We start from the raw sequence: 19218 nt of genomic DNA on the forward strand, positions 1-19218 counted from the left end.
TGGCAAGGCACATAAAATTATGGTTTATCTTACAATTATTATTTTACATTAAAAAAAACCGTTATTAATTTTCTTTCTAAAAATCACTGATGTTCTTATAATTTTTATTTATTTACATTCGTTTAATGGAAAAGAACAGATTTTCATTAGATGTTACAGAGGAAATGACTTTTCACGCCTGTTTTTCAACGGTTGATAATGCTGCAATTATGTTGAAACTTTATACTCGCTTTGAACCGTAAGATTTATTTTGGTAGGGTCGGAACGCCTCATTACTACAAGAAGTGTGGGAGATGGTAAGATACGACCAACACCACCCCAGCCCAGCCTAGTGGTACATAGTACATGATGCAGCGACATGGGACGAATGAAAGTTAATTGCGTTCTAAAATTAAGCATCGAGAATCGAGAGAGGAACCCCATAAACTGATGCGTAGAGTAAAATGCGATAAGAACTTCCGTATTTAGTTGAGTCTAGTTGCTTTCTGTAGTAAGACGTTTACATCATTCGAAGTCTTCGATTACACGAATGTATAATTGATTGACAGGTGTCAATCGACATATTTAGATTTTTGCGGTTGTGTCCATTGACCCCGGTGTTTACTATCTTTGCTTTCTTTTCTGCGCCGCGAGTGGCGTGTATTGTATCGCTCCCGCGAGCGTCCCCGCGAAGTTGGCCGACCGTCCGCCGTCAGCGTCACCGGGTCGGCAGTTTGCGCCGTTTGCAGTTTACCCCGCACGCTGGCGATAGTCGCACTGTCCCGCGGGCCAACTATCGGCCCGACACGAGTGTCGTTTCAGTCTCGCGGGGGTAGCCGCCAGCACCCAGTTCTACTTAGCCAGTTCTGCCGATTGCTCTCACTGAAATAGTAACTGGGTTACTGCTCGGAAAATGGATTTCCTCTCGCGGCTGTTGAGGAAGAGCCCAGCGAGAGAAATGTTCGCCAGCCTCGTGGACCAGGAGCCTTCGCAGGTTTCATTTGTTGATAGTGCATGTGTGAAAAAGTGAAATTCAGCGTTCGTTTGTGACCAAATTATGTGAATTATTGGCACCCGATCGCGAATCGTTCTTACTCGACGTTAACCCTCATTACTTCTAATTATCCTACAAAATTCTCGCGTCCTTGTTTTCTTTGTTGTCTTGACACTGTTGAATTTTCTCACGAGAAAATTTTGTTTTTGTTTTGGATGTTTCATTATATCTAATTCAGCTGTGCTTACGTCGTTTAAAATTCTTGGCAAGCGAGACTATTTTTTTGGCCATCATCCTAATACGCCTATAATATTTTATTATGTATACAATTTGACGTATTTGCTTTGCATTAAATCGGAATTCAACAATATTGTCGGTTAAAATATTTGTATTAAATAGCGGTTATGTTTTGCATTTGGGTTGCAGATGTGAAGAAATTATTCACCGTACATTATTTGCCTCGCTTCGTTGGCTTTATGGAATTTCAACATTTGAATCAATTTACATTCGTGTTTTATTATTTTACAAAATGCTTTAACACATATTACCACGCCTATCTACTATCCAAGAATTTGGTCTCTGCTAAAAATGAATTAATTAGCTTTATAATATAAATATTGCTACATGTTGCAGTAATTGAGTAATGAACACGCAGACCTTCCTTTGATTACTTTAAATTTTGTTATTTAATTTATTTCCTATCGATATGGATAACGTTTATATTCATATATTTTTTTCGTTATTTACAGATATAATCAACAAAAAACCTGTTTAGTTCGGCTAAACAATATTTTTTTAGCAATTATTCCATATTTCGCTTTATATTTTCATAAAATGAAGAGTTTAAAACTTCCTCGAGATTTTCAAATTGCTTGCTTAATGGAAATGACTTTGATTACGATTTATATTTTAATGCATTCAAACCACTGCATTTACATTGAACTTGGCTATCAATATTTACGTCGGTGTATGAAACTTCCAGTCTGCAGTGTTTTGTGATTGCATTCTGGTTAAACTGGTTTAAACAATGAAATAATACTTTGTTTTCGCCGACGCTACATGTATAAGGACATTCTCGGTTTAGTTTCACTTTCCGAGATGACAATATTTAAAAAAAACTTAAAAAATAATATGTTTTATTTTTTTTACCCACATTAAAGCGAATTAAATGATACTATGTTGTATAAACATGCATATTTAATGGGGGCCTTTCCTCGAATTGACACATAGGTGTTTCTGCATCGTTTGTTTTGTAAATTATATGGAGGTGAAGCGAACGGCCCCGTGTATTTATGTAGTGAAAATATGTTATGTTGGCACTCCATTTTGTAGAGGCTTTCTGTTCAGCATTATATTTTCGTTCAAAGAGGTCAGCTTTAATTTCAATGCAGAATCATAAATAAAGATAAAAAAAAAGATAATTTATATAGATTGCTACAAAGTACTGGTACAATACTGCAGTAAGTCAGTTTATTATTATCAACAATATTTTTAATGTCTCCAAATCTTTGTAGACAAAGCCGGATTTAGTTTCCCGGGGAGTTATTATTAAATTGAAATTTATCGCAATAGGGGAAGCATTTTGGGAAGGGAATATGGAAATCCAGGCATTTACAGGGCTAATGATCTGTTATCGACAGTTTTGAGTGACCGCATTACACGTTATGTAACATTCACCATTCGACCTATGTTTAAAATCTCAAAATATATTTGATCAAACTAACTGGTTTAAAGAGAAGTATAAAAAATTTAAAATATTTTCAGGCGTTGCCTAGTAGATAATTCTGCTAGATGAATCTCACCCACGTTTCAGCACGAGTCCTTAAGGGCCAATTATACGAGGCCCGAAGGGCCTAATTTTCTTGCACGTAACCGTCGGCGATAACTTACTGTTTTCTGCTAATAAGTTTTAGTTTCAAGTACATAAAATATAACGTTGACTGACAGTGTCGTAACACTGATAACGGGTTACATATAAATATGAACTAAGAAAATATCGACGCTGGAAATGAAAAAAGTTACCAAGCGACATGTAGCAACTTTACAGAAGGTCCAATTAATTAATTTTTTTAATTAGTTAAATATCGCGTATTTTAATTTTTTATTTAAATTATGTAGGAATCACGTCAAAATAACACGTACGTGTGAGATTTTTTTAAATTAAAAAAATATAAAATAATTGGCACTTCTGTAAAGTTGCGATACGTCGCTTAGTAAGTTTTTCCATTCCAGTGTCAATATGTATATCCCGACAAGTATCGGCACAGCAGCTGACGGTGCCTCGACAGTAAAACTACCATGGAGATAGAACAATGGGGAGTGTAGTACCAAAACTATTAAACTTAACACCTAGTGAAAATCGAGAGGGAAAAATAACTTTATACATTTAAAAAAAGCATCAAAATCTTATTAAAAAGAACAAGTGAATCTTAAGTGCGCACATAAATATTTTATTTAACACTTATTTTAATTAACTCGTAAGATTTAACATTGAAAGCCCCTACCCACTTACCCGGATCCTTTTTACAGGTCTTGTGGCTTCTTTTCAGATCCGCACTTTGCAATAAAAAATGTTTTAGCTGTAATGAACGGTTAATTATTATTTATTTGTTTATTTTTCAAAAAATATTTGTTTACGTTTTTTTAGAATTTACATTTACTGCTTTCAATGCGCCTATCGTCGTTAGAGCAACCTCCAATTATATTAATAATAATCGTCAACCAATTCTGACGGCAATCGGGTGTGTTAGTTCATTAGCATGTTGGTAAACCGAAAGAAACAAGTCCGAACGGGAGAACCACACCCCTTTCGGCCAAATAATTCAAACCATAAAAAAATCATAATCGTAATGTTTAAACGCTTAATTTTTGGCATTTTAAAGTGACTTTTCGCGTCCTTAAATTTCAGTTTTGGCCTAAACTAGAACAGAAGCCGAAATTCGGTTTCGATTTTGGCAGAAAATCTTGTTTCATTCGGTCTCTACTAAATATGGCCTAACAATAACAAATAACTATTGACGTGCTTAAAAACATGCTAAGCATTTGAGCGATCGCAATGAACAATATTGAACGTGCTTAAGTTATCGCAGTCATAAGTCAACGCGTGTGTAATCTCCAAGTCAACGCTCGTGTCGGTTTGTTTTTTGTTTTCCTCGTAAATAAATACAGTTCACTGGCAAAAAATCGGCGTATACTATAAAAAATTACATAATATATTGCGTTTGCAAAATAGTAAGGAGTATCAATCCAAAAAAGTGAAAATCAAATTACAATGACTATGGCGACTGCTTTTCTTAACATTTGGTTCGCCAACCGCCGGCTAAATGAAATAAATAGCATGATAAATACACTTATAATATTAGAAATCAAACACTGATTTTATTTTTCTAAATATAAAAAATATAATAACAAAAATTTAGTGACAATTGTTTCGTTTGAAAATGCCCTAACAAGGCGAAACAATTGTCACGAAATTTTTGTTTTTATATTTTTTATATTTCTAAAAATAAAATAAAGTGTTCAGTACACTCAAATCAGTGTTTGATTTCTAATATTATAAGTTTAAATATGGAGTTCTACAAAATAAACACCAAATTGATCAATAATAAATAAATAAATAAAGAAAAATAGCACTTTTGGAATATTTTCCATATTTACATCGGTGAAATTCAAATATGTGATTGCGCAGCAGGATTATACGTCGCGAAACATAAATATGTTGACATTTAATGTAAAGTGTTCACGGTTGTTCCATTTTGATCGCGAATACGATAAACAACCATGGTGAGAAATTGTTATCACGTCGCTTATTAGCGCGTCGGCAGTTATTTGTGATTGATAGTTACTGGTGTGTTTTATGTCATATTTCCACCATGTCTAATAAGAATAACGGCAGAAGTGTCATAATGGCGCCGGTAGTAGACTTATTCTCCAACTTCCAACTTCCAACCTGAAGCTGCCTGTAACAGTGCGCTTGACTTTGGTTATTTTGTTTGCGAGACTTTGGCACCGATTCAACTTAATAACTGCCGACTAGAAGCAAAATACAAGTTATGTCCATTACTTCGACCTTGGCCAACTGCGCCTGAGTCTAATTCAAGGGAATACGCATCAATTACTGGTCTTAATAATTTTTCTCTTCTCCCGACTTTTCTGTCCGCACGCGGTTGCGCATAAGGCACTGCATTTTACCAAAGCAGAATTACTTGGTTGCATATATGTTAAATGAGACTATTTATCATTAATATCTATCTATATTTATTACTCCTTATAATAACAAACCAAAATAGTTAATAGAGAATAATATTATATCTTTATACCAATATGTTTTGGAATTGTTGGAGGACGAACCAAATTATAAAAAGGCATTTTTCTTCCGATTTCTTCGGCAGATAAAAATCGCGGCAGCATCACGTACACCCTGAACAAGTGGCTATTGTCGTACTGCCCTGTCCGTGCGCGTTGACACTAGGACAATGCGGCCGCGTGCGGTTGCGGAGGTAATCCACTGTCCTGATAATGCCGCCTGTCTATCTCTAGGGCAATGTCTTAGTCTATTGTCCTGTCCTTTAAATTACCGTTTGCAAAAAGACAATAGATTCGATGCTGGTACAAGACAATCTTGATTGTCCTCGTGTAAACGCTTCTTTGAACAGGACGTTAATTTCAATTAAAAATTGGCATCTTTTGAAGATTTAATTTCGAAGCTTGTATTTTAACGAATATATATTTTTTATTTGAAAGTTTTTTCATTCTCGTGTCAAATTTAATTTTATCTCACGTGGATACAACTCATTAAATTTTAGCTTTATATTTAATGAACTTTTACTCATTACGTTGGACATAATATGCAAAAAATATTTCTTTCTTTGATTCGTTTTGAAAAGAATGGTGTTCATTGATTTGAATTCAAACAAAGACATCTATGGGAATCTTTCATTTGTATTAAATTGTGTATTTTCGAGCCCTGAACTTTCAAACTACGTATATGTACAATCTATTTCTCTTTTTTATGCTTTAGCTCGATCGCAATTATTTAATTATTATTTTTTTTAAATACTATCGATTTAAAAAATATATATTGTTAGTTCTCATTTTAGGATATCAACCGAAAGGCATTTCTGTCCAGTTTAACGATTTAACCTTAAACAAATACTTAACGTTTTTCATATCTTATGTTTTGTATCATTTTGTAAAATTCATACCCTATTTTTTTGTCTTATGTAAAAATATATTTAACATGAATAATTTATTTCCACCTATCCCTTACTTAACACTTTTGTTTATTATCTATACTTATGCAGTACTATCTTTTTTTCACAGTGATTTCAAATGTTCAATAGCCTACTGAACATTTGAAAGCACCGTGTCAAAAATACAAATGTGTCCAAGTAAACAAACTCGTACATTTTTGCTTGTTAAGCACGCACAATTGAATATTTTATATGAAAACTCTGTTACGCACACGTGCACCGAGGTTATTAAAAAAATTTGTTAACTGTATGCACACATTTATGTACCCACAACCAATAAATGTATTTATAAATACTATTACTCAGATTTATTTCCAACATAGAATATTTATAATATACTACTACTACTATTACTACTACTACTACCATCACGCCATTTCCCCGTAGGTGTATGCAGAGAGAATGGACGGCCACACACGTCTATCCTGGCATACAATCCTAGCCTCTTCCACATTCATACATCTTGACATACATGCCCTTCGGTTCTGTCTGCTTTTGACATGACCAGACTTAAGATTTTGGTTTATCTGATCATGCCACGTCTTCCTTGGTCGTCCTCGTCTAACGTTGCCGTTCATTTTTGCCATATATACTTGTTTTACCATTCTTTCGTCGTCCATGCGTTCTACATGACCAAACCATCTCAGATACCCTTTCTTAATCTTATCAATTATACTTGTCTCAGATTTACACTCTCGCCTGATTTCATCATTCGTAACTCTGTCATACATTGATTTCCCACACATTCGTCTAAGAGATCGTATTTCAACCATAATATATAAATATATATATTTTTTTAATGTTTACAAATACATATTTCTTAAGTACTAAGTAGTCGTTGTTTATAGTTATGTAGTACTTTATCTATATAATTTGTAGTTTCAACCGGAACACTATTTGAATGTGAACCCAAAATACAATTATAAAAATGAAAATAAAAAGTAAAACTACTTTAATTAATTTTAATAAACCATTCATCTCTTTATATGCAATAAATCGTCGCCGTTCAGTCAAAAGTCACTAACCCTAAAAATGACATTCGAAGCGTAAAATTATGTTTAAGTCTACTATATACCATTGTGTCTTTCTACTTTCCTTTATAATAATTTTCTATGTATAAATATCCCCTTAAAATCCCCACTGGGCGTATATATAAATAAATTAAACGTCACCAACGTAACTTAGTTTGAAAAAACTTTTCAACATTAAAAAAAATATTTAGAGAAAAAATATTTTTTGACCACAAAATTATAACTAGTATTCCTGTAATTTTCTTTATTTCACTACTTATGGCTTGCATTGTCCAGATTATAAGCGAACAAAAGACACAGCCATTATTAGCCAAGATTACAATCGGAAGTTGACATTTATCTGCAATTTTATATATAAATTAAAATTATGTTTTCTGTATGAATAGCATGGAGCAGAATATGCATACAATTTTTCTTTTAATTATGTTCAATTATAGGTAACCGACAAAGATACTTGAATAATTCATAAAAATATTTTCATTTTCGTACACAAATATCGGTTCTTCTTTATACAGTCGAAGATAACTCTGTTTACTTCCCATTGTCGTCGGGGCCCAGATACTTTTTAATGCATCAGAAGGAAAAGTTACAAATGGAATTTATTTAAAAGACATAAATGAATTATGTTGTATGCATAAAACTTCCAAAACATAAACATTTGGTTTTCCCTTGATCTTTAAAATTTCTAATTGCGACTTTTAAGATGTTTTTTGCTAAATGTTATATAACATTTTTTTAAAAACCACTTACTGACTTATATATGTCTAACGGTCTCGAGACGTACCCATCTCTTCGTCAGGACAACAATTAAATTGACATACAAAACCCACTATATACACCTTCACCATAGTTGTTGCACAAAAATATAAAACCAATATAGCGATTCAAAACCACATGCTTTTATTAGACAACCCTTACATGCACTGATTATATTATAGTTTATGAAAATGTTTGATGTTGTGGGAGAAATAGTTGAAAATGATGTTTTTTTTGTTTAGTGACTTGCCTGAACGATGTTTCGTGTTAAATAATTTAAACCAAAATTAATTTTATTTGCCAACCGGTTTCAGAACGTAAGTGTTTATTTTTATGCCTTGACAAAAGAACAGTTGTGTTCTGAAGCCAGTATTAAATTTATTTTAGTGATCATATGTACCTAGTTAAATTGCTTAACTATTTTTAAGCTTTAAATTATTGTTGCATTTTATGCCTGTAAGTAGATACTTGTTTTTTTATATTTTGTAAATTCCTTATTTGAATGGAATTCTTGTTTATCAATCGGTCAGAAAACGCTCACAAATTAAGAACCAGTTTTGTTTTTGTTTCTCAATTGTTGTGAAAATTTATTCGTATAGTTTTATACATTTTGTTTATAAAATGGCCGTGGATGGAGTCAAACATTTGAAGTACTTTTTTGAGTACGTCTTTGAAATGGCCATGTTTGCATGGGTGTTCTTATTGAACAGGGTTTGTACCATAATATTATATTTGTTTACTACCTCAAACCTTCTACATTCGCATTTGTTATTGTAGTGCTTAAAAACTATGCTGTTTTCTGCGGCTCGTGTGTGTGTATCAAGTCGATGGTTGCTTTACTTTAAAAATAACATGTTTTGGAAACTGTGTTGAGAAAATGCACGAGTAGTTCATACCATTACTTATGTATTGAAATCATACTTTTCATAATCCAGTTTAGACAATATCTGTAATTTTTCTGTGTCCAGGCGGACGAAGAATACAGTTCTTTGTGTGAAATAGAACCAAAACCCCGGACTAGTGTTTTCGACTAGATGTCTGCTCTCAGGCAAAGGTCCTGAAAAGGATTATCGAGCGCAGATAAATCCGCCATGTTGTGAATTGGTTGGCGCGGGTTCGAATCCCGGCAGGGTGGACGTACAATAATTATTTGAAAGGTTGGCTAAACTGCGATATTTCATTGTTTCTGGATTGGCACCCAAAGCGTAAGACTAATCACCTTACCTTCTTGTAACATATAATATTGTTTACAAATGCAGTGCCCTATGAGCCACCGGGTGCGGAAAGGTGAATCATGATGATTTCATGACATTACTTATGTATTGAAAGCGTACTTTTTTTATAATTAAGTATAGACGATATTTCAACCGAGACAAAGGATATCTCGGCAGAGGTTAAGGAATTATTAGGGAATATAGATGTCTGAGCATTTACAGGGCTTATGATCTGTATGTTTTTCTAACCGCAACATAAAGAAATAATATTGTTCTTATAAAATACTTCATTTGAAATTGTGTTTTGGTGTATTAAAATGTTTTCCTTTTATATTTCAGAATGCTTCGGCAGTTCAGACCAATGGTGACCAAGTATTGACTAATGAAGCCCCAGGTCCCAATAATAAGCTGTCTGTGCAAGCGAAAAACAACAAAATCTCTGATGGTGAGCCTTAAAGAAATTTAAAACATTTCGTTTGAATTTATGGCTAGTCATGCCAATGCTTTTGACGTAATGTATCCATGGCATCATAAACATTATACCATGAGTGTTATGCTACATTCCTTAGTGATAATTCAACCAAATGCACAATAACGTTCCCACTAATGTTTTATTTGCCATTTGGTCATTATTATACTTGTAAAAAAAAAAACACAATCAGCTCTTATATACTGTCAACATACTATCTTAAAATTTCACGTTAGGTACTAAATAAAAGGGAAGTTGTAATTAGGTATGTCTTATTGAAAAATAAAACATATGGCAATGTTTTACATAATTTAAAAGAAATATCTATGATACATACCTTATGATAAAAAATAAACGGGAATTGCGCAAAAATATGCAATATTTTAATTTTCAATGAAAATCTTTATTATCCTCTTAAAAATACTCGCCATTTGCGACGGTACATTGATGCCAACGCTCAATCCACTCCAATTGTCCATGCACTTTTCATAGGCCTGCAGAGGTATGGCCTTTAGCTCTCGCAGCGAATTCTCTTTTATGGCATCAATCGCCTCAAAGTGCGTTCCTCTTAAGGCAATTTTAGTCTTGGGAAAAGAAAAAAGTTAGACGGGGCCTGGTCTGGAGAATACGGTGCTTGATTGAAGACATCAGTCGAATTTTTGACCAAAAACTCAAAAATAATCAACGCTGCATTGAACACGAATTGTCCTTCCACGTCGTTTTCTTACGAATTGCTTCACGCAAACGGCGCATAACGCCTAAATAGTATTCTTTTTTGACCGTTTGGACGTATGGAAGGAATTCGTAGTGCACTACATCACGAATATCGAACAATACGATTTTTCGACTCACTCAAACAGACCCTGACAGAATACTGAACATCCGATCGTCGTAAAATTTTGACAGATTGTCAAAAATACCGATTGGTTCACCGCAAATTAGAAATTCCCGTTTATTTTTTATTTTTTGATATGATATTTTTCACTTGTTAATTACGTTTTTTTAGTTTCTTATCCAGGGCCCTAATTACAATGTGACATTAACAAAATTATCTTCGACTGTCTATAAAGAGAAATCAAAATTGATGTACGAAAATGTGTATATTTCAATGAAAATTTAAAGTATCATCGTCGGTAACCTGTAATTGAACATGTTTAGAAAAAAATGCTATGCAAACTCTATTTTTCATACAGAAATATTAATTTTACTTAATAGATAAAATTGAAGATACTTGGAGACTTACCATTGTAATTCGGGCCCTGATATTTAAATGCAAACTTAACATACATAGCTACATAGGTAAAAATACGGAATAATTTGTTAGCGCTAAATTATCAATTTAGTACGAGTATTATCTAAACCAGAAATTACTCCCAAAAATACTATACAAAAACATTTTATCATTATTTGGATTTATAACAAAGGTGGTATTCTCATTTACAAATTATAGGTCTTGATTTTTTTACAACAAATACGTAATTGTGTAGTTCCCTTAAAGTACATTTTACTCTAATTTCAATGTTTTATCTTTACTACTTTGTCAATAAACGGACAAAAATATGTGTGTTGTCTCTAAATTATTATAAAAACAGTAATTAAAAACAATATTATTTCTTGTTAGTCAATATCAAAATAAGGTAATACATTGAATTTATGTCAATTAAATAAAGAAAAATTCTGTTGGAGCAACACACATTTGTCACAAATCAAAAACTATAATTTTAATAAGTGATGATGTTAATTTTGATTGTAATACGTTTTTATATTTGTTTATAATGCAATAAGCAATAACATAATAAGTCTGTAATAAACAGTTTTTCATCTAGTCAATTGTAATGTATTTTCATCAAATAAATATTTGTACAATGTCTATTTTAGTATGTCCAACATTTGTGCCGATTTAAGCTTGCTTCCTTCGTTAATTTTATTTAAGCTGCATTCACATTTGTGAACAAATTATCAAATCAACTCAGTCCAATATTGTCATGAATTTATCAATTTTTTTATAGATAAGCATCGCATTAAACCTTCATGTACTAACAAACTCATAAACATAATTACCAATAGCTGTTGTGTAACATTAACATTGCAGACTCATCTGATAGTTCTTTAGACTATGGCAGTGCCAACGAAGACTCGGCACCCCGCGACGATAGTCTTGTTCATGCATTCCACGAAATCAACTTAAATACACCTAAATCTGGTGAGGTTCTACTTTTGTCATTGGATGTGATTTTTCCTTTTCGCCAACCCTTTCGGTGTCATTAAATGTTGTCAGAATTAAAAAAATATTTTCCTGTTCTGGTGTCGCAAATGAAATTAAACACAGCTTACAGCATGAGGCATTGCACTTTTTAATTTACTTAGTGTTTGTGTTTTATTCATCATTACTTGTATGCTAATATTGTTGTTAATTCACGCATTTACACTGATTTTTGTTGCATTACAAAAACCGGTTGATTTTATCAAAGGTTTAAATATATTGTTAATTTTATATTATTAAGCTTATTTAGTAAAATTGGAATGGTTTGGCAAATCAGATTTTTTTTTAATTTCTCCTGTATTATTTAAAATCCTTGAAATTTAATGGTTTAATCATATTCTTTCTTTTCTTTTTAATTATTTTAATTCCTTTTATTTTATTTTTTCTTTCAATCCATGCTTTGGGATAAGCAGTGAAGAATAATTCTAAGGAAGCAGTTTTTCTAACACCGTACCAAGACCATGCATACAGAGTTAATCCAGAAGGTGATGTATGGACGGATGAACAACGTAATCAAAAAGAAAATATACAAGATTTTGACAAGTCCCCATTGCAAGAGTCTTTATCTTCACGCAAGCAAAAAGTGTTTAATGTCATTACTGAGTCATTCGAAACTCCAGATACGAGTATTATAGGGGATCAAAATTTGTCTTTGTTAGCGACGAGAGAACATTGTGAACTTGGACAAGACCCTTTGAGTATAATTGTCGAAAGCCTAAATCAAAACACTGATTCTTATTTACAACTGGCCGATTCAGAAGAACTAGTACAAAATAATATCAAGACTTCAAACATTTCCGTCCCTAATTTAAATACCTCAGCTGAAATTGATATTGACAAAAGTACTAACCAAGAAGATATAGATAGTGGAAACATTGATTTCACTCAAGATGAAGGCATTGCTATAGTTAGCTCTGATGTGCAAGATGAGAAAATAGCGTCACAGGATATTGGTAACTTTTCAGAAGATACTGAAAAGTGTAATATTGACCCTTATTTAACTCAAGGGCATAACAGTTGTGATTCTGTATTGGTGAATTGTTCAAAAAATAAATGTGTCCAAGAAATCATAACCAATAATTCAGTGTTGTCAATTACTGACAAAAATGTAGATAATGATTTTAATCAAACATTTACAGACACAGATATCACACGAAACATAATAGAGCATATGAAAGAGATTTCAGATGTCAAAAATAGCATAACCTGTCTTCTCGATAGTTCAAGGAACCTTAATAAAACTTTGCCAGAAAGTGAAAGTGAATTATCAACTTCGGTTCATCTACATGAAAATTATGATGTAGCACAAAGCGAAGGAATTGCCATTATACAAGAAGAAATAGTTGTTAATGAATCCTGTGCCGATAATTACATTAAATTGCAGCAAATGATGAATGAGCAGCAGTCTCACGAACAGACCTGTATTACACCTCTTGAATCTCATTCAAACGTGTCTTGTAAAGAAGACATTAAAAATAACGACTCAGAATCATCTGATTTGACTGTTTGCACCTCTAAATCATCTGAGGAAAGCACTAAGGAATCAAATAAATCTAGTGAAGTTATCAAAACTCCTAACGGCATTGGAAATTCTTTTGAATGTAAATTCACACTCAATGATTCCGAGCCAATGGATTGTGATGACTATGATATTTCAGTAGCGAATTCTGCGATACCAGAAAATGGATGTAAAAATGAGTCTGTGTACACTGGCACTGAAAATTTTAATCCTTTTGAAACTAAAACTCGAATTGCAAACACACCAGATAAGGATTTGAACATCCCGCACAACTTAAATAGTGTTTCTGCTGAAGGCATGAATCAGACTTTTGGTATATCGGAACCAATGGAATGTGATGTTTCATTCAATGTAGAAACTCAAGCACTTGATAATCCTGTTGCTTTATTCAATGAACTCAATAAGTCTATAACAGTTAATGGTGCAGAAAAGGACGAGTATTTAGAGTTACAACCACCTGATAATGACATTCAAAACTCTTCAATAGAAGTATATAAATTTGATCTTGTCACAAAAGAGATTCCTATCCCAAATAATCCTACTCATTCTTCCCAATCCCAAGTAGAAAAAGTTTTTCCAGTAATTGAGGTGTCTGAAACTCATAAATTGGTGAGCGAATCTTCATCAACGGTTTGCAATGTTGAATCAGCTGATTCATTAAAGAATTTACCCTCGATTAATGAAAATGAAGAAACAACTTTAGCCGATCAGTTTAACAAAGTTCAAGACATTTCCCAAAACCAAGAAGTAGATAAACTTTTAGAGGCTTTACCAAATGTTTCTGAAAATGAATCTGCTGTCAAAACTAATTGGGAATGTGAAGATTTAAATTCGCCATATTCGTTATTTGAATTTCATGCAAAATCAAATAAAGCTCTGGATAAAGCCAGTGCCATATTAAAAGATACCTTTGCACCTATTTCTATCGAGTCCCATCTAAGCTCAGTTCTAAATATCCCTACTGATTCTGTTGACCCTATTATTGTAAATGATTCGATACCACAATCTGCTGCAGCAGAAAATAATATTCAGCATCAAGAAATTACTGTAGAAACGTTAAAAGTTATTCAAAATTCAAATTCCACTTTGTCAATGGAATCTGCGCCAGATGGTACATTTGAAATAGAAAGTGAAACTTTAGATGAAGATACTGATTTAGATCTTCCTTTAGAAATTGAGAAACAAATAATGAATACTGATTTGGATGGGTTAGATACAGACAGTGATTCTGTCAGTGTTTGTTCCTCTATTAATCCGTCTGAACTTAATCCATTTGAAACTAGGTGCAAAATTCAAAACACTCCTGACAGGGATATTGACGTTACATTGACAACAAATACAATCATATCGGAGAGTGAAGCCGCTCTTGATGAAATATTGTGTGCCGAAAAGGAAAAATTGCTGCAACGTATGAATAAGTCTATCACAAAATCGCCCCCAAATAATAATATTAAACTTGACAACCGTCCACACAATCTCTCTAAAGTAGTTCAAAGCCCAGACTCTGTTTCAAGCTTGTTGAAAAATGCTTTAACTGATGATCAGTGCAATGCTAATATGGCATCTTTTAATGTTTCTATTGCAAACGGTGAATTCGTTAAAAATTCTACATCTTTCAAAGATAATTTGGAGAGAATGAATGATAAATCTCCCGAATGTCACGAAAATACACCCAAGTCGACAAACATAATCAGAAGCGAGTTATCGAAGCAGCAGACTGATCATAGATTCGCGTCGCCTTTGAGTCGTGATCGGCGATTAAATCACCTGTCCAAAAGGAACGTAAATGAGAAGGTACAGAATGTGAAGAATCTCTCCCCGATGTCGCGGTGTGGCGATCTGATGGGAATGTCTCCCGTGTCTCGAGATGGCGAAGTCAAGGGCGGGTGCTCTCCTTTGAGCAAAGTGGGTGATTTTTTGACTGGCGACCACTTCAAATATTCTAACATGATCGATGACCTGGAAGAAGAATTTAAAATGCCCGGCGAAAGTAAGTTTTTATCCTTTATATTATTATTTTATATTTTCTTTTTCACGCATTCATTCAAATAAATCATTGTTATTTTTATATTTAAATCGGTGTAATTTGTGCATTTTTTTGTATTCGCTTTGGTAACTAACCTTATAAATGTATCATAGTGATGGTATTTATTCGTATTAGTTTCTTATTGTAAATAAAGAATCGATCGAAAATGGCTTAAAAATAAATACGGTCTCACAATACTCGCTACTAATGTATGAAATGTTTTTTAAATCCACGCCTATATCCTATATCCTATCTGGATTGAATTTTCGATGTGGTTATCGAAATGCAGCATTGGCTTATTGTATTATTTCTTCATTACCTTACTCACATTTAACCCTACAATGCCCAATGTAGACGATCTGCTACATACCGATAATCGGTGTATAAAAGTGATTTCAAACATGTTTATCACTCGGCGACTAGTTTATTTATTATATTGTATACATACTAGCCATTACAATTTATTTTAAAAAGTCGCCACCACAGTAAACTTTTTCGATTAAATTTGAAACAAAAAGTCATTAGTCAGTATTCTGTCAAAATAGTAATTCAGCTAAAGTTCAATGGGTGAGTTCTTTGTTCTTTTTTTTTTATATACTTGAAGTTATAATTGTTTCCGCAACTTTTATTATCATTTAAAAAGATGTTAATAATAATTTTTATTTCTTGTTTTTCTTACATTCTTGTATTTTTTTTAACCCTTTAATGCCCGATGTAGCATATTGTCCACGTAAACTAAAATACGAAATTAAAACTGAAAAAATGTAACTTTTAAAAATATATATTTTTCCCAGTATTTGCTTCAACAAACATACATAAAAATATGTTTTTAGTTAGAATTAGAAAAATTAGGCATTAAAGGGTTTATTGTAGGTATGTCGTTTACTATGTTAATTCACTTGATCTTTATTTAAAAGCATGATGATTGGTGATAATAAATATTCTTAGTAAAACATACAGATGATCGGAAATTAAATCTTGTACCTCATGCACTGTCTGTGTCCAGGCGGATGATGAATACCAGATGTAGAACCAGAGTCCTTGACGAGATTTTTCGACTAGATGACTACTATTAGATAAAATAATTGTAAAAGGAAATCAAGTGTAAAAAGTCAGTCACCTGGTGATGTGCATGTCCTGGGTTTGATTCCTAGGAGGGTAAACATGAAATATTTGTTCAGGTTTCTTCAGGAAAATTCTTGATGGAAGTCCATTGTAATTTATTAAATAAATATTTGTCTATACGGTGGTTTTACACTGCTCTTTATGTCACTGTCGGACTGGCAACTGAAGCTTAAGAACCTGTATTTATTGAATACGTCTTTGATGATGATGATGACCTTATACCAAGGTACCACGATTCTTTGAAGGGGTAACCACATATTTGTTTATTTTTTTTGTTATAATAAACGGCTATAGCTCTTATTTAGAGGTTTATCAGCAGGTGGGAAAGAGAGGATATGGAAGGAAGTTATAAAAAATACACCACGACACCCAGACTAATGGAGAAGTTCAGTGCTACGGGAAATTAGATATAAAAAAAATTCTTACCCGCGGTAAAAATTAGAGCATTTAATATTTCAGCAATGTTTCTCTAAAATGCATGGAAAAATGAATAAAAACGTTTTTTTTTTAAATGAACTATTTTAAATGACATTGCAAGTTCTTCCAAACAAACCAATGATAGATTTCCGGTTTCCGGGAAGCCAACCCACCAATCCAGACAATTTACCGAAGAGAACTAGTGACGTCACCTGCGGGGTGGTAAAAAAAATGTAATGATGATAATACGATACATAAAAATATGTTTTTTTTTTGCTTATTTTGTTACTCTATTAATAAATAAAAAAATGTTTAAAACACCAATTAACTTCCTCATTGAGAGAATAATCTTTCTTGCATTTTTTGCAACTGATGGGAAGTGGGAATCAAACCTGCTATGCCAGTTTGGCTGCTGGCCAGCTTACCAAAACTGCACCACGGTGCCTGTTTTATTTATTTTCTATCAATTTCTCGATATTTTTTTACGCGTGTTTCTTTCCTTTGGGGAATCCCTTTTTCCCAACTATCCTTCTATAACCTGAAATTTTTCTTCCATTCCAGGTTTCACCACCTCTCCCCTCCTTCCCCTTATCAATCCCAAGTACCAAGAGCCGTGTTCAGGTGACCAGTTAGTGCCCTCACTGTTTCAAGTTCTCAAGACACAGAATAACAATTCTGAATCTTTACCGAATTTCAGACTTCTTAACAATATGGGTACTTATTCAAAATTCATTTAACCGTTTCACCTCGGGTTTTATTAAAATATACAAATATTAACTTTTCCCTTACTGTCCTAAAAACATCCGCGCGTTACGGTGTTGTGTAATCATTACATATACAAAAAATGGGAGATTTTAAATCGGATCAATTGATTATTCATAGGCAATTGCTTAAATTTATAATGGAGGAATACCGAAAATCTTCACGCATAATTTATTATATTTAATAGGTTGGCGAGGCACTAATAAATAGATATTTAAAACCTCTCGAATCTGCTCAAAAATCAATTAAAATAATTTCAAAAAAGCCCTTCAGCCCCAGCATCAAGTTATTAAAGGAATTTGAGAACTTAGATATAAGGCAATCTTATATTTTTAGAATAATAATGTTTCTGAAAGCGAATTATTCTGTCAAATCCCAAAAAGAACACTCCCACACTACCAGAAGTCAAACTAGAGGATGGGTCATGGGGTCTACCACAAACTCTGAATTCGGGCAAAGAAATTTCAGGTTTCGGGGCCCCAAAATATTCAATATGTTACCCAAACATTGCAAAACCATGACCCGGATTTAATTTAATAAATTTGTAAAAAATTGTTTACTGGGTTTCTTCTTCTTTACGTGTCATGTCGGGTCCCCCCAACGCTGACGATCACTTGGTAGAAAGCTTCCCTGTCCTGAGCAGTGCGAAACAGCTCCTCCACAGTTCTATTTCGAGCCGGGAGATTCTTCGCACCCCTGGTCCATTTAAGGACCGCCCGGGAATCAGGGCCATTGTTTGGTTCTCTTCATAGTGATATCCTGGGAATTATTGACCGGAGTGGTTTCCCGTTGCCTTCTTCGGTAGGTTACCTTACTGGGTTTAGGTCGAGAAAAATCGGAAAATTTACTCATATTTTTTTATACATAATAAATGGTATAAATTAATATTGTATAACTGTATAGTCAATTAACTAGTATGTAGTAATATTATTGTTTATTTTGCATAAAAATGTCTGCCTTAAAACAGGTTGTATCTAGTTAGGCAGACTAGAAGTGTATGTAGTAGATAAAGTAATTGTTATTTTTTGTTAATAAACCATTATTATTATTATTAAATATATAGATATATCAAAAGTTATTAGATGCTATGTGTACTAGCTAAACGTCACCGGGAAGGTAGAGTTAATATTTATTTACTCCTACCAAAATTGGCAAGTTTAATTCCCTATCCCTAAATAAATAAAAATTATGCTCGCAGTCAGAATAACGCAGAAAAGTTCGTTTTTATTTTATTTTGACAGCTGACTTCTGGCTGGGTTATTTGTATCGGAGCAAATTGCTGTCAAACAAACAACAAACAAACCATCACGCCGTTTCTCCGTAGGGGTAGGCAGAGAGGATAGAACGCCATAACACTATCTTGGCATACAGACCTCGCTTCCTCTACATTCATACATCTTCTCGTGCACGC

General features: G+C 33.3%; 1 protein-coding gene across 1 annotated transcript; it reads left to right on the plus strand.

The window, feature by feature from the left end:
- Positions 1-569: 569 nt before the first annotated feature.
- On the plus strand, positions 570-17759 carry LOC148278429 (uncharacterized; the record flags this gene model as incomplete). The annotated part of the gene is made up of 5 exons (XM_088231431.1): positions 570-973; positions 9566-9671; positions 11788-11898; positions 12372-15467; positions 17607-17759. Coding segments are annotated over exons 1-5 (3547 nt in total), but the record flags the coding sequence as incomplete, so codon positions are not given.
- Between the last annotated feature and the right edge of the window lie 1459 nt (positions 17760-19218).

This window comes from Micrasema longulum, unplaced genomic scaffold (genome assembly GCF_059751315.1).
Source record: "Micrasema longulum isolate JH-2025_06_02 unplaced genomic scaffold, ASM5975131v1 h1tg000883l, whole genome shotgun sequence".
Lineage (NCBI taxonomy): Eukaryota > Metazoa > Arthropoda > Insecta > Trichoptera > Brachycentridae > Micrasema > Micrasema longulum.